General features: G+C 53.0%; 1 protein-coding gene across 2 annotated transcripts in view; it reads right to left on the reverse strand.

The window, feature by feature from the left end:
* Positions 1–16,014, reverse strand: part of CPNE5 (copine 5) — a 90,792-nt gene that overhangs the window by 16,798 nt on the left and 57,980 nt on the right. For both annotated transcript variants that reach the window (XM_065884676.1, XM_065884675.1), the window contains 4 exons: positions 15,768–15,871; positions 10,921–11,025; positions 3,513–3,554; positions 1,389–1,464 (listed from right to left, as the gene is read on the reverse strand). In XM_065884676.1, the coding sequence (XP_065740748.1) occupies positions 1,389–1,464; positions 3,513–3,554; positions 10,921–11,025; positions 15,768–15,871 (327 nt within the window). The remainder of the gene's footprint in view (positions 1–1,388; positions 1,465–3,512; positions 3,555–10,920; positions 11,026–15,767; positions 15,872–16,014) is intronic.

Genomic DNA, 16,014 nt, shown 5'->3' on the forward strand with positions numbered 1-16,014 from the left:
AGTGTGAATGTATAGTAAGCACCTACTGTGTGCCCAGGAGGGCCCAGGCCAATGCGACCAGGGCAACAGGAAGGGCTGTCACTTTGTCTGCCCTTGGGGAGCTTCAGTCTAGTTGGAACACAAGACCTGCCCACTCGGAACAGAGATACAGGTTGAGGGAGTGGATGCACACAGGGATTAGGGTTCAGAGATGGGAGTCAAAGCCAGCTCTAGCTGAGTGATGTAAGGATAGACCCAGTTTGTAGGATGGTTGTGAAATGTAAATCTCCTGGCACCCAAGCGCTCAACAGATGAAACTAGGAGATAGCACTGACGTAATGCTCACTAGTGGCCAGACATTGTTCTAGTAACTTATTTAATTCTCAGTGTGCATGGCACAGAGTGGGGCAAGAACTCAGCCAGGGTCGCACGGCTAATACATGGTGGAGTCAGGATATGAACCCTGGGCTGTAAATTAGGGTTATAAGTATCTGCAGTTCAGTAGGTCTGGCATGAACTATGCTGTCCATGAAGTTCATAAGTGGGAGAAAATAGGTCACCAGAGGAGTAGGACCTGAGCTAGATGTGGAAGGTGGGAGGGTATCCTGAGAGGGAGCACACACACAGGCAAAGGCTCAGCAGTAGAAAGTGTCCTTGGAAGGCAGACGATATTATCTCCAGAGAGATTGGGTGTCTTGTCCAAGGTTCTCTGGTCTAGATGGAGGTATCCTGGTTCCTGTTCTTCTCTTTCCTTCCAGAAAAGAGAAGATATTCTGCAGGCCCTGAGACTGCTCTGATTAAAGGCAGAAGGCTACCTGAACTCAGGACCTCAGGTCTTGGGCCTGGAACCTTCTGATACTGTTCCCCACCTTCTGCCCACCTGTACTTCTATTCCCCCTCCTTGTTGGAAGAGCTCTCTCGGGGGGGGGGGGGGGGCACTATAACTCAATGATTTGGAGTCAGATAAGCTTAGGTTGTTTGCCTCTTGATTCTGCCACTTACTGGGCTTTGGTCAAGTCCCCTCACTTCTCTGCGATTCAGTCTCCTTAACTGTGAAATGGGACATTAACACCCACCTCACAGGAGAACATGCAAAAACCCCAGCCACGGGCTTCCCTGGTGACGCAGTGGTTGAGAGTCCACCTGCCGATGCAGGGGACACGGGTTCGTGCCCCAGTCCGGGAAGATCCCACATGCCATGGAGCGGCTGGGCCCGTGAGCCATGGCCGCTGAGCCTGCGCGTCCAGAGCCTGTGCTCCGCAACAGGAGAGGCCACAACAGTGAGAGGCCCACGTACCGCAAAAAAAACAAACAAACAAAAAACCCCAGCCATGGCTCACTGTTAGTCCTCAGCAACTGGGAGCTACATATAGTCAGAGCAAACCCCAGCCTTCAGGTGTCTGCCTCACCTCATAGATGTTGAATTGGCTCTGCCCGCGGGCCAGCTCCCGGTAACTGGTGGTGAACTCCCCAATGAAGTCATGGCTGCAAGGGAAAGTTGCTGCTGAACCGCGAGGCCCAGGCTGTGCGCTGCCTCTGCTCATCCCCCCGCCTCTCATGTCCCTTCCCCTGGCTCTCAGTTCTGGCCGGGGCCTCTGCTCCAGGGGTACACACCAGCAGAGAGGGTGGGCCCCTGGGAAGAGTCCAGTGTCACCCATGGAGCAAGAAACCCAACAGACACCCAGCAAAGAGCAGGGTCCTGGAGAATAGGACCCACTTCTAATACTTGGATTCTTATTTGAACGAATGAGCAATAGTATGTATTTTGGGGACAACTGGGGAAATTTGAACATGAAATGAATATTAGATGGTATTCAAGAATTATTGTTCAATGTGTCAGGTGCAATAATGACATTTGTAGTTATTTAGAAAAATGCCCTTATCTTTTAGACATTCTCAATGAGATATTTAGAGGTAAAAATGCCATGCACTGTAACTTAAACTACATCAAAACATACATAAGGCAACTATGGCAACATGTTACACTTGTTAGATTCAGGTGATAGGCTTAAAGTGTTCATTAAACTCTTCTCTCTACTTTTCTGTGCACTTGACATTTTTCCAATAACATTTTTTGAAAAGACAATTAGCTTTAGGTCCGTCCAGGCAGCTTGAGGTGTTTTCTGCAGCGTTTACACCTTCTGCATCTCTGCCCCACAAGCATGTGTTGACAGTAAGCGCAGCAAAACCTTGTACAAAGCAGAACTCCCATCTGCCCTGCGGTTGGCTGCCTTTCGCCACCACTCTCCCTGATAGAGGGCAGTGGTTAACATGCTGGCCAGGAATGCCTGCTGGAGTGTGATGCCCAGGAGGTACCCCTGGGGCCTTGCCCCACCTTGAGTCCACACTGTCTTTTGTCTACATATTTACAGCTCTCAGCATTCAGACTATGAGCTCCTTGATGGTGGGACCCCATGGCATCTGGTAGCTGTCTCCAGCTTCCCTGGTAAAGGAACGGTATGGGGAACTCCAGGGTAAGGTGATGAGGTGAATCGTGGGTGGAAGCCTGAAGCTGACTTGCCTGTGATGTGGTTAAAGCGAAGAGAGGAGGGGACAGAGTGAGCTGGTAGAGTAGTGTTGGCACTAGAGTTTCTCTATAGGAAGGTGTTGGGCAGGTGAGCTCCTTGGAAGGAGCTCCGGCCTAACTTAGAGCTGTACTTGCACAGCCCTTCACGGCATCCCCCATCCATGTCACAGACTTGATAGGCACCAGTGGAGATCAGAGGGCTTAAAGCCCCTCTATGACCCCCCTGGTAGCACCACAGGATGGAGGGCTCACAAAAGTCAGGAAGTATGACATACTTGGATTTGGTTCAACAGACAAGCAGGAGCCGGTGAGGGTTCTACTAAAGTTGTGAGAGGCCTGTTCTGGTCCTCATCTATGAATTCCCAGTGATACTGGCTCCTTGGGGGCACTTAGATACACAGAAGAGGAAGCCCCTGGCCTCCCCAAGGTTAGGCTCAGCCCTACTCAGGCTCTGCTTTACCGCTCCGGGGTCCATTCATATGCTCGCCTTTCCCATATCCCACTCCGTCAGCCCTGCTCCCCCTCTGAGGAGTCAAGGGCCTCCTGCTAGATTTCAGGGAGTCTCTGAGAGCCAAGCCCATCTTCTGCACTTCAGTCACCACACGATGCTTAGCCTCACACAGAGAACGTGGTCATGAATGCTCAGGAGGTCACTAATATCTGCCTGTACCTTAGAACATGCACATTTCAGAAAATCCTACATTCTTCCAAATGTGGGGAGACTTTAGACACTGGCTGGCCGCTAGGCAGCTATTTGAGGAAAAGAGGCCTCTTACACCCCTTGCACCATGTCCTGCAGGACACAGGCCCTCTGGTGCCTCAGTGGAGCTGGGCACGGATGAGCCACCGAGGCAGTGGTCCCTTCACAGGAAACCCAGGCCCCTCACCCCCCAAGCTGCCATGGGTGGGGACCTGGGCATAGCTCTCTCCATGAGAGGGCAAGATCCACCTTCCTCCCAGGGGCTGTCCCCCTCCTTGCTCACCTTCTGTCCTTCTGCCAGCTTACCTGCCATCTCGATCCCAGTCGTATACCTCCACCTTGATGGTCCTGTAAGGCAAAGGGCCCATGGTGGGATGGACTTGACCCAGCACCTGTGTAGCCTGAGAATGGGGCCACCTGCGTGGCCTTCTCACGCTCCTGGGCCAAAAGGGGATAGAGGAACACCCACCTGGTTCTGAGGGCCCTCGGTGAAGAGGCAGCAGCCCAGGAGACAAAGGAACTATCTTGAAGCCTTTAAAGGTCTTAGGGACAGAGGCAGCTCCAAAGCTGCATTGGGACTTCCCTGAATTTCAGGGAAGATGTAGAAAGGCAGCCTCAGACTTCAGTTCACCCCACCTTCTCTTGGCCGCCCCAGATGCGGCACAGATCCCAGCATGAAGCCATACTGCAGTTTATCAGGGGTGGGGCCGTTAGAGTGTGAGTGTGGTGCTCCGTAGATCCAAGGCCTAAGCAGGGAGGGCTCTCCTGGTGGGACCCTGGGGTTCAAGGAGTCTGAGTGGTGGGGAGCTACCCCGCATGTCAGGGATGGACCCAGGGGTCCTGACTCAGGATGGCCTGCTGAGCTTTTCCATGCCAGACTGGCTCCTGAGTGAGGGTGTAATTATCTTCACATTTTAGCCTGTCTGCTTTAATTAATTTGTTTTGACTCCTGAGCTTGGGGCTGGGCTTTGGGAGCCCATTTTATTTTTAGCCTGTTTCTATGGCAACAGGCTAGCAGACCAGAGGCAGAGGAGGGAGGTGGAGGTTGCAGGTTAACCCTTGGTACCAGCAGTCCTCCAGGGATGCCCAGGGATGGGGCAGATGCCCGGGTCCCTCTGCAGGGTCAGGGTCTGGAGAGGTGGAAGAGGCATGGGGGAGCTGGGTCTCCAGCCTTCAGTTCTAAGTGGGGCACACAGAGGCGGCTGCCCAGGCCTGTGTTCTATGAATATCTCATCATTTGGCCCATGGCCGCGGCCCACCTCCTCAAGTCTGCAGGGAGTCGGCCTTGGAGTTCCAGAACCCCCAGAAGGAGGCGCTGTCTCCCTTCAGATGAGCCTCCATGGGGCATGGGGGTGGGACGCGGATTCTCCTGCATCAGGGTAGAAACTGTTCAGGAAATGAAGGGATGCCCAGTACGTTGTGCAGCAACTGGATTTTTGTTACCAAAATGTAAAATGGGGCAGGCATAGAAGCCCACCATTTAGAGAAATCCTTTAAATTTTTGTGAAAAACAAAAAACTATGTCTCTCTGAGGAGAATTATTATGGAAAGAAAAATAAAATCTAGGCCTCTGAAGGTAGGCTGGTGATCTGGAAAGAGTAGAAAGTGTCTGGGGTGTGGACTTGGATGCTGGGCCCTTTGCACTGGGACCTGGAGATGTCGCTTAACCTCTCTGAGCCACAAAATCATTTTAAAGTAGGGATAATAACGGCCCTACAGCATAGCTGTGGAGACAAATTGGTAAAACTGCCTGGCATGCGTTGGATCTCTATAAACATGCCTCCTGGGCTTCCCTGGTGATGCAGTGGCTGGAAATCCGTCTGCCAGTGCAGGGGACATGGGTTCGATCCCTGGTCCGGGAAGATCCCACATGCTGCGGAGCAACTAAGCCCGTGCGCCACAACTGCTGAGCCTGCACTCTAGAGCCTGCGAGCGACAACTACTGAAGCCCACGTGCCTAGAGCCCGTGCTTTGCAACAAGAGAAGCCACCGCAATGACAAGCCCGCGCACCACAAGGGAGACACAACACAGCCCAAAAGAAATTAAAACCAAAAAGAGCCTCCTCTCCACTTTAGCATTTGGGCCACACCTGGGATAGTTTTGTTTGTTTGTTTTGTTTTTTTAAATAAATTTATTTATTTTATTATTTTATTTTATTTATTTATTGTTTCTGGCTGCATTGGGTCTTCATTGCTGCGCGCGTGCTTTTCTCTGGTTGTGGCGAGTGGGGGCTACTCTTCGTTGCGGTTCGTGGGCTTCTCATTGCAGTGGCTTCTCTTGTTGCGGAGCACGGGCTCTAGGCACGTGGGCTTCAGTAGTTGTGGCACGTGGGCTCAGTAGTTGTGGCACGTGGGCACACCACAATGACGGGCCACCAACACCAGTCCCTCAGGTGAGTAGATCAGTGACAGCCAACATGCTCAGAGGCTATAGGAGGACCCCAGTCATAGCCACAGCCTTGGATACCCAAAAAAATCACTGGGGAGAATTTTTTTTTCATCTCACTGCCAGAAGGCGTGATTTAATTGGTCTGGATAGGGCTCAGGTACAGGTAGTTTTTAAAAGTCCCCTGGCTGATTCTAATGTGCTTCCAGAGCCACTAACCTCTCTAGATGAAGTTACTGGTTTTCAAACTTGGTTACACATCGGATCCCCCAGGGAGCTTTAGCAATCCTGATGCTGATGCCTTACCCCAGAGATTCAGAATCAATTGGTCTGGGGGTGCAGCCTGTGCAGGGGAATTGTTAAAAGCTCCTCAGGGGGGCTTCCCTGGTGGCGCAGTGGTTGAGAATCTGCCTGCCAATGCAGGGGACACGGGTTCGAGCCCTGGTCTGGGAAGATCCCACATGCCGCGGAGTAACTGGGCCCCTGAGCCACAACTACTGAGCCTGCGCGTCTGGAGCCTGTGCTCCGCAACAAGAGAGGCTGCGACAGTGAGAGGCCCGCGCACCGCGATGAAGAGAGGCCCCCGCTCGCCGCAACTAGAGAAAGCCCTCGCGCAGAAATGAAGACCCAACACAGCCTAAATAAATAAATTTAAAAAAAAAAAAGCTCCTTAGGGGATTTGAACTTGCAGCTGAGGTTGAGACCACTGAGTATGAGATTCCTGTGCCAACTCACCCCAGTAGCAATCACAGCCAAGGCTCCAGGGATGGCTGCAGGGAGTCAGATTAGCTCAGAACCGAAATCTCCAGAACTGGGGAAGAAGGAGGTGCCCAGAGGCAGGGGAAGGCAGTAGCAAAAGCCAGACACAGCTGGTCAGTAGCAGCACCAGGCCTCTTGGCAGGGAGCCAGTGTCCTGTGGGTCTCTGAACGCGTGGGGCAGGAGTGACAGAGCGGGGTGTGTGAGCCTCAGCAGGCCAGCAAGGATGGGGGACGCTGGCAAAGACTCCAGGCTTGCCCCCCAGCACACCAAGCAGCTCTGTCCATAGCCTCCTCCGAACCGAGCTGCAGGTCTGCTCCTAATGAGCCTCTCCCTCTCCCAGGCAGGGGAAACAGGAAAAGGTATGTTTCCCTGATGCTTACAAGTCCCGAGGGCTGACAGGCCTTGAGGGGTTCGCCCTAAACTAACTGAGTCAGTCCATTACTCTGAGAAGCTGCTGGGAGGAAGAAGAGCGTCGAGCCTCACAGGCCCAGGCAGTGAGGCTTGATGGCAGAGGTGCTGTGCAACCCCAGCTGTACTGCACTGACTGTGGTTCCTATGTCTGAGTTCAGCTTGTGCATGTGTGAACCAGGGATAAGACACTCCTAACTGAAGCCATAGTATTGGGCCCAGCCCCTCCCGGTGCTCAGCGGGTGGTGATGTTCAAAGGAGAAGCAACTGGTTCAATCCAGGGGGCCGAAGTTTGGGTGATTTGACAGCCCCCCAGCTCCTGGGAACCCTCTCCCTTCTCCAGGTGAAGACCCAGTACCCTTAACACCCTTTTAAAACCTACTTATTCACCATGAAGGTGTGAGTGAGTGATAGCAGCCCGACCCAGAGGAATTTGGTTTAACAGGGACAAATCCTCAAGTCGCAGAATATTCAAGGACAGAGCAGGGGGACTTCAGGGAAGGCAGGAGAAGTGCTTTCATCACCCTTCACCCCACTTCACCCCACTGGAGGGCTAGATTAATTCTGACCCTGAGTCCACTTCCTCTGACTCAGGTTCTGCTCAGCTGGGTCGCTTGGGTTTGGTCTTGTGTGGACTGGAAACACAGCAAAGGCAGGGGGACCCCAAACCAGGGGAACCCCAAATTAGAGGGCCAGCCCAGAAGTGACTTCTGGAGAAGGGACATGCACCTTCTCCTTGCCCTGGCAAGTGACATAATCTGCGGTCCTCCGTTTCCCCATCTGTGAAATGGGCATGTCATTAGTACCCACCTCCTAGGGTTATTGTGAAATTTAAATTCACAAAATAAGATACTGTATTTAAACCAATTAGGACAGAATTTGGCCCATGTCCTAAAGACTCAGTAAAGCTTAATAAGATTAACTCGTTTCCACCCCCATCATTCCAAGAAAACGGCCCTTTCTCAGCAGATCCCTGGTTCTCACCCCCTGGCCCTCTTTTTCACAATAGTAAGTTGATATTTCTGTTTGAACTCTCTTCTCTCAGCTCCCTGACTATGGCTGCCCTCCCCCTGGTACCTTCTTATCTCTCTGACATCCCCCTACTCCTGACCTCTGCCAGCCCCCCTCCTGGGGACTCCCAGACCTCTGTTCTCCTCTCCCCTGGGAAGAACACCACTGTAACTGTCCCATAGCCACACAGTCTGGCTCCCTGTCACACTTCCCATTTCCACTAGTGGTACCATCGTCTCTCATCCTCCCAACTCCAAACCCTAATAATCTCTACGTCTCTTTCACTCCCATATCCAGGCAGCTGTCAAGGCCTTTTGAGTCTTCCTTCTACCTCCTATCTCGAAGCAGACCTGCTCAAGCCCCTGAGCAAACTCTCCTAGAGCTGTCCTCCAAGTGTCCCACCCCACTCACCCCACGCCTTGACCATTCATCAGCAGAGCGCTGGAGTTTAAGAACACAGATCCTAGAGCCAGCCTGCTTGGGTCCAGATTCTGATGCTACTGGCAGTAAGACCCTGGGTGAGTTACTTAATCTCTCTGGGCCTCAGTTTCCTTACCTACGAGATGTGGATAGTATTTGTACCTTTTTCAGAAGAGGTACTAATCGTTGGGAGGATTAAATTAGTTCACATACATCAATTACCTCAGAAGTGCCACAGGAGCCTTTGATGTTATTATTATGACCCATGTCTCCCACCTTGGCCTGGGAGCGACCTCAGAAGGAGACTTGGGTCTGAGAGCTCACTGTGTCCACAGCACCCAACACGGTGTCTGGTGCCCGGCTGGCCTGGAAGACAGGGCTGCTGGATTAAACCCAATGTGTACTGTGAGACTTCAAGAGGTGCCTCGGAAGTAGAGGAAAGCGGCCTTGTTTTCCTGAACAAGGCCCACCCTGTCCTGCCCTGCGGGGGCCTCCCAAATGCCTGCACCTCCTGAGTGGCTGTTGTGTATGTGGGTGACCCTAGGGCTCAACAGGGGGCAGGTCTGCTCGCTTACCAGGCCGTGTGACACACCTGACACCTCCATTAGCACCACTGTCAGTCACATCACAGTTAATCTGTCCCTGGCTTTGGAGGAGGGCCCAAGCTGCCCAGCCATCCTGGAGGGAAACCAGTCCAGGGCTCAGCCTGGGAGGGGGATGGGAGCCCACCTGGGCTTTCCGCAAAGCCTGCACCTTCCCCCCACACCCGCACCTCCTCCGATGGCTGATCAGAGAGCCCAGGCCTCTGAGCTGGGCTGACCTCTTACAATGCTGGATTCTGAGGCCCTAGGAGGCCTTCCCTGGGATGCGGGCTGTAGGGGGTCAGCTGGACAAACCCTGAAACCTCTAGGCAGTGCGGTCGGAAATCCCAATTCCTTCCACCCCTATGAGAATGGAGCCGCCATGTTCTCCCATCCCCCAACCTTGAATTTCCGCTCCCTTCCTCTCTATCCCAACCATTTTTCCTACATCCCTTGTCCCCAGGAACTGACGCTGCCCCCGCAACCTTCCACCCTGCCCTGAGCCTCCTTTAGACCCTATTGCTTCAACCCCTCCCATTCCCCACCACTCCAGAAGCCCCAGGACCTGGCTAGACACGGAACAGGGGTTTGTTTGGCTGAAATGCCTATTTTTGTTTCCAGTCTCATTTTGCACAACTATTTAACGGTCTAAAATATACGTGTGCACATCTGAGCTCCCTGTAAGCCCCCTGAAGACAGAAATGCGGCTACATTCCCTTGAATGCCACACAGGTGGAGGCGCAGTGCTGAGCACATCGTAGGTGCTCAACGACCACCTATGGAACAGACTGTGGCTTTTCTGTCCCAGCCGAGGCAGGAAAAGAAGCCACTTCATCTCCTGGATCAGGAGAGAGACAGGGGTGCCTGGAGGCCATCCGTCCGCTCATTCCTGTCCCCTCACCCCACCGCACATACCCTGTCAGTAGCCACTGTGAACAGAGTGCCAGGGAGCCCATGCCAATGCCACCAGCCAGGATGCCCTGAGGTATCTGTTCTGACACCCTAGGGCTCCTGTCAGAGTGGCCAGCAGAGGCCCAGCTTCCTCAGGGCTGCCTGGACAGCCCTGCCCGAGAAGCCCCTGCCAGCTCGCCCACCTGCTATAGCAACCACCGGAAACCAGGCTGGGTTCTTGTGACTTAACACAGACCAATACCGTGTTACAGCTCCCATCCTACGTGTCCCCTCTCCCCCCTGCACTTGCCACAATTTGTAATTATATGTTTCTTTGTGCAATTATAGGATTAATGTCTGCCTCCCCCACTAGCATGTAAACTCCAAGAGGTTGGGTGAAGGGTGAAGACTGTGTGTTTTGTTTCCTCCTGACTTCCCAGCATCTAGTGCAGTGCCTGTCACATGGTAGGGCATCAATAAACGTTTGTGGATGAAATGCTGAACGGTATTTTATGTATACCAGAGCCTTACATGTAGGTTGTGAGCTTCAAAGCAGCCCTACAAGGTAGGTGGATGTTTAGGTACCCAGTTTACAGATAAGGAAACTGAGGCTCAGACAGGTCAAAGTTTGCCCAGGTTGAGGGTGCTTTTTTCATCACAGAGTCAGGATTGGAAACTAGGTATCTGTATCTATACTCAACAATCTACACTCAAACAATGATGAGGTGTATTATGAGTAGGCTTTGTAGCGTCAAAAACTTCCATGAGCTGTTTGCACTGCATCCCTCACCCCCATTTATGGCAACTCATCTGGCAGCGCATATCCTGGGATCCTGACTCCCCAGAGTCTCTCAGCCAGGAGTTGGGGCTGCTGGGGACCAAGTCACCTCTACGTGCATCTAGAGCCGCCATCTGGCCCCCACCTGCCCCTCGCTGGGCACAGTGAAAAGACCAGCTACTGAGCTCCGGGCAGGGCGCCCAACACACACCAGGGCTTCTCTGAAATCCTTGGTACCTCCCATCCCCCCAACCTGGGAGGGCTTCCACCAATGGGAAAGTCAGACTGGGAGGAAAAAAGGCGGGGTGTGGTGAGGGAAGGGCAGGGAGCCAGAGGGATCCCCAGTTCCACCCTGTGCAGGGCCACCAGCACGCAGCTCCAGGAGGCTCTGCTCGCTTGTACTGATGGGATGGCCCTCATCAACGTGACCGTGCCCCCCGCACCTGTGCTTGCGGACAGGGGACAGTTTCTCATCTCACCGATCATAGTCCCCGTTGCAGAGGGCTCTCACAGGAATGGAGAAAGTTTGCCAGACTGGGTTTAGGGTGTTCTTCATGACCTCAGTCTTGTGGCAGATGGTGAACCTGGCAAAGAAGAGAGGGAAGTCTGTCAGTCCTGACTCCAAGGGAGGCAGAATTCAGATCACCAGAGGGGCTGGCTTGTTAATCTCTGCAGTTGCCAGACAGTAGAAACAATGGCTTCGTGAGGTGATGAGCTGCCTGTCACTAGCAGCATCCAGGTAGAAGCTAGACAGCCATTCTTTTTTTTTAAATCTTTGCATAAACTTCAGTTTATTTTATTTTTTTAACATTTTTATTGGAGTATAATTGCTTTACAATGGTGTGTTAGTTTCTGCTGTATTACAAAGTGAATCAGCTATACATATATCCCCATACCTCCTCCCTCTTGCATCTCCCTCCCACCCTCCCTATCCCACCCCTCTAGGTGGACACAAACCACCAAGCTGATCTCCCTGTGCTATGCAGCTGCTTCCCACTAGCTGTCTATTTTACATTTGGTAGTGTATATATGTCCATGCCACTCTCTCACTTCTTCCCAGCTTACCCTTCCCCCTCCCCATGTCCTCAAGTCCATTCTCTACATCTGCGTCTTTATTCCTAGACAGCCATTTCTTGGTAACACTACAAAAAGGATTCCTGCACCAGGTAGGAGTGTCAGAAGATGTGGTTCTGGCCCCTGTTCTCTGTGTGACCTTGAGCAAGGCTGTCCCCATCTCGGCCTCTATTTCCTCACCTGTAAACCCAGGGAGTTGGCCACTATTAGACTTTCTTCATCTGAGATCCATGGAAGGATCTGGGGACGGGCTTTAGGGGTCTGTGAACCCTTGAAATCGTCAGTGGAACTGGGTGCCTGAGTTTCATGTGTTCCCCTGTCTAAAGGACTCTCTCCCAAATTTCCATGTTAACGGCTCACCTCCTCACTTCCTTCAGGTTTCACTCAACTGTCATCTCTTTGACATGAGCACCTGCCCTGAGAACCATTATCTAAAATTTATAGCCCCCTGGTCCCCTGACTCTGAGATATCCTAGTCCCTTTCCATACTGCTTTTTCCATCCCATCTGTCACCATTTGACATTTGACATGGTCTGTCTTTCTCCTTATTTCTTTCATAGTCTGTCACTAAAATGTAAGCTCCATAAGGGCAAGGGTTTGTCTTCCTTGTTCACTGGTATATCTCTAGTGCCCAGAATAGCACCTGGCACTTAGTAAGGTGTTCATGTAATATTTTTTTCAGAATGAACTAATGAGTAAATGTATTTCTCAGAGGAGAGTTTCCATGGCTCTCACTGGCATTTCAAGCCAGTGAAATTAAAGCCCCTGGCTTAGATGATCTCTAAGACCCTTTCAGCTCTTGTAGTCTGAATCCATGAGCTTGCTTTGCAAACTAAAAGTGCAGAATTGGCTTAATCCCAGCTGGGCCCCGATCCAGCGCCCCTGCCCACTCCCCATGCCGTGCCTGACTGGCCCCGCCGTGGAAGCCTGCCCTGCCACGTGGAGGGGCAGCGAGAAGCCAGAGAGGAGCTCAGGGGAGGGGCTGTCCCCATGAGATTTCCCAGCATCCACCCCAGCTACCTCCTGGCTTGGAAAGGTCACCCAGGAAGGTGCCTGGGCACCGCCCATACCCACACAGCCTGTGCCATTTCTTCTCTGGCAATTTTCAAGTCAAAATGTCATTCCTGTCACCATGGCTCAGCGTTTCTCTTCTGTGCTCCTTCTCGCCCACCCACTGGAGTGTGAGGTACATGTGGGAGACCTCCCCACACGCTCCAGAGCTAGTGATGGGGACGGGGAAAGGAGGGGCCACAGCTGCCCATGGCTGGGGCAGCAGGTCGGGCAGGAAGAGGAGCCTAGACTGGGGGAGATGGCAGGAGCAGCAGCTGGTGGTGAAGGGAGGGAGGTTCACACCCTGCAGAAGCCCTAACCTCCCACCTGCAACAGTCGCACAGACCTGCTGTGGACCCTCCCCGTCTCCCCACCTCTTTGGAACCACTGCCTGCTCTAGCTCCTCTCGCTTGCCAGCCAAACTGCCTGACCAAGTCTTCTAAGCTATTAGCCTCATTTCCTCCCTAGGTCTTTCTCCCTGAGCCCTGTGTGGTCTGTTTTCTGCTTCAGACTCTTGCCTGAAACCACTTTCTTTAAACTCCCCCAACCCCCCCCCCTTTGCCATCACTAAATCCACAGGCCCCTCGATCCCCTGATGTACTTGCCGTGGGGGACAAGGCCCTAGTGTGGAAATGGTCCCTGCAGTCATCTCCCAGCTCAACTCAATTCATTTCAACACACACTCGGGACATGGCCGTGGGGTGAGGGTGTGAACCAATGGGGTCAGACAGACGTGGGCTCCGGTCCCAGGACCACTACCTCCAGCTGTGCAGCCCTGGGCAAGTGACTGAGCTTCCCAAAGAACCGTAACTAACGCTGCCAGACCCTGTTCTAATAACCCGAATTAACTCATTTAATCCTCATGGCTTCCCTGGGAGGAAGGTGTTATGATTCTCCCTATCACACACACCAAGAAACTGAAACGCAGAGGGTAGGGCCCCACTGTCCAGAATGGTAGCCACTAGCCTCACGTGGCTATTTACATTTAAATTAACTAAAATGAAATGAAATAAAAAATTCAGTTCCTCTGTCACACTAGACCCTTTCAAGGGCTCAGCAGCTATATGTGGCTGATGGCGACCATAAGGGACAGTGAGATACAGAACATCTCCACCATCACATAAAGTTCCATTCGGTTAGACACTTGCCTAAAATTAGAGTTAATGATTGGCAGCGACTGGCCGAGCCCGGCTCTCCATCACCACATTCTTGCTCCCAGACCAGTGATTCTGATTGAAGAAGACAAGGTATGTGCAGTGCCAGGAGCACGGGTGCTCCGTGGATGCTTCCTGCCCTTTTTCCTTCTGGCGTGGCAGGCCTGACATTTCACTCCCTGTGGTCCCTCTGGATCGGTTTCTCCAGCTGCCCTTGGTGTCCCCTCACCCCAGAAAGATCCAGCCCATGCTTCACGTGAAACTCACCCCCAAAATAAACCCCCATCGCCTGCCCCATCTGACCAGCTCCTTTGCCATTTTCAACAGTCTGGGTTCCCTGCAGCTCGTCTGCCAGGGAGGGGGCGGTGGGCGGTCCCCACCCAAGTTCTGCAGAACCAGGTCTTGCCCTGCCCTTTTGCCCATGTCCTCCCCTCCCTGCCTCCTCCCCTGCATTTCCACAGCTCGCCTGGCGCAGCACCTCCCACCTGTTCACCGCGTCAGTCACGAGTCTCTCCCTCTCCCCCGCCCCCTCCCCACCCAACCTACACACCGCTCTGCTAGAATAATCATTGGCAAACACTCTGCAACATGTCCATCTCCTGTTCCACAACCCAAATCCCTCCCTCCTGCTGGCCAGTCAGCCCTCGCCGCTGAGACAAGCCCTGGGGCGGCCCCTGCCCTCCTTTCTGGAGGGGACTTGCATGGACATTTCCATGGGCACCCAGAACATTACTCAGACCTTTTCCTCCCTCCCTCAAATCAAGTCGAAGTCAACAAGAATTATTTAAAGAAATCCTGCTAAGAGTCCTATGGTGAGACAAAGGATCCTTTTGTTATGCAAATTATCGTACCTAATTTCCCTTGTTTTGTACGCTCGTTTAAAGATCAGTTTTCCCTTCGACTGAAACATACCTCCTCCCTGCTGCTGCCCTGCCCCCCAACACACACACACACACACACACACACATACGCACGCACGCACACGCACACGCACACACCCAGAATTTCAGATTCTAGGGGACTTAGCGAGGCCTCCCTGCCCTCTGTTCAGGGCACACTTGCTTTGCACACACTGTTTCTCTAGCCTGTTATTCTTCCCTGCTCCTCCCCCCACCCCCAAACCCCAAACCCCGTGGACCCATTTTTTTCCTCTCCTTCAAAACCTTCTTCCTAGTTCCCTTCTCCAGCAGCGTTTCTCTAATTACCCTCCCTGGCCCCATCGCTTCCTCATTCTGCAGAATCCCAGCTAAGCAGCTGCAGCCTTCCAGAGCTGTGGTGCTTAGAGACCACGGAGACCACCTAACCTAACCAGATCATTTTACTGATGAGAAAACAGGCCCAGAGAGGTGGCATACTTGTCTAGGGTCACAGAGCGGGTTGGAAAAGAGGACTTACGTCCCAAGACCCTCAACCTAGAATCTGTCTCTCTGTGTACATCACTGACCTCTTACATTGCCCAATGAGTTGTCTTTCCATCATATTGTGGGTGGCTTCCAGATTAGGGAGAGGAGAGAAGGAAATGGAGGCTTCAAAGATGGGAGGGATTTTGAATGAAGCCTGGGGCCAAGGGGGGAAAGGGGTCCAGATTTGCCATGCTGAGTAGGAAGTAGTGGGGGGAATATGTGTAGTGGGGTGTTAGGAAGGCTGTGCGTGAGCCAGGACAAGGCTTAGAGATGTGGAGTGATGCATGTGGAAGAAGGAATAGACTATCAGAGGGGCCCCTCATTCCTTCCCTAGCCCTGTTTTTGCCCGCTCCCTCCATCTCTGACATGCCCAGTGCCAGCCATTTAGTAATGACCCTCAGAATGGCACTGTGGGCTTGCAGTCTGCCCCTTATCCCCCACCAGCCCCATCTGTGTGGCCAGGGTACTACCTTGGAGCCCCTGACTTCCACCCAGAGCCCCTGCCCTCTCTAGAGCAGGGGCCTCAGGGCAGCAGCAGGAGGAGATGGCCCAAGCCACCCCCGCCCGGCAAGTCACCACAGTCCATCCCTCCCCCCAAAGCCCATGCCCCCAAAAGTGGGGGTGAAGCGTTGCCGGAGAACTCACGTTCCATCCTCGTTGCTTCTGTAGAACACCAAGAAGGGGTCAGACTTCCCAAAGAAATCTTTCTTGTCCAGCTTGTTGGCACAGAACTGCATTGTGGCGACATCCTGGTGGGAAGGAGGGAGAAGAGGTATGTGAGGCACAGAAGGCTGGAGGGGGGCCCCGTCCCTACGGGGACACAGCCCCAGGGCCTGGGGATTCTGGGCCCCAAGCCAGTTAGAAAGGACAGCAGCTCACACTGCCCCGCACC

The sequence above is a fragment of the Phocoena phocoena genome, chromosome 10 (genome assembly GCF_963924675.1).
Source record: "Phocoena phocoena chromosome 10, mPhoPho1.1, whole genome shotgun sequence".
Classification (NCBI taxonomy): domain Eukaryota; kingdom Metazoa; phylum Chordata; class Mammalia; order Artiodactyla; family Phocoenidae; genus Phocoena; species Phocoena phocoena.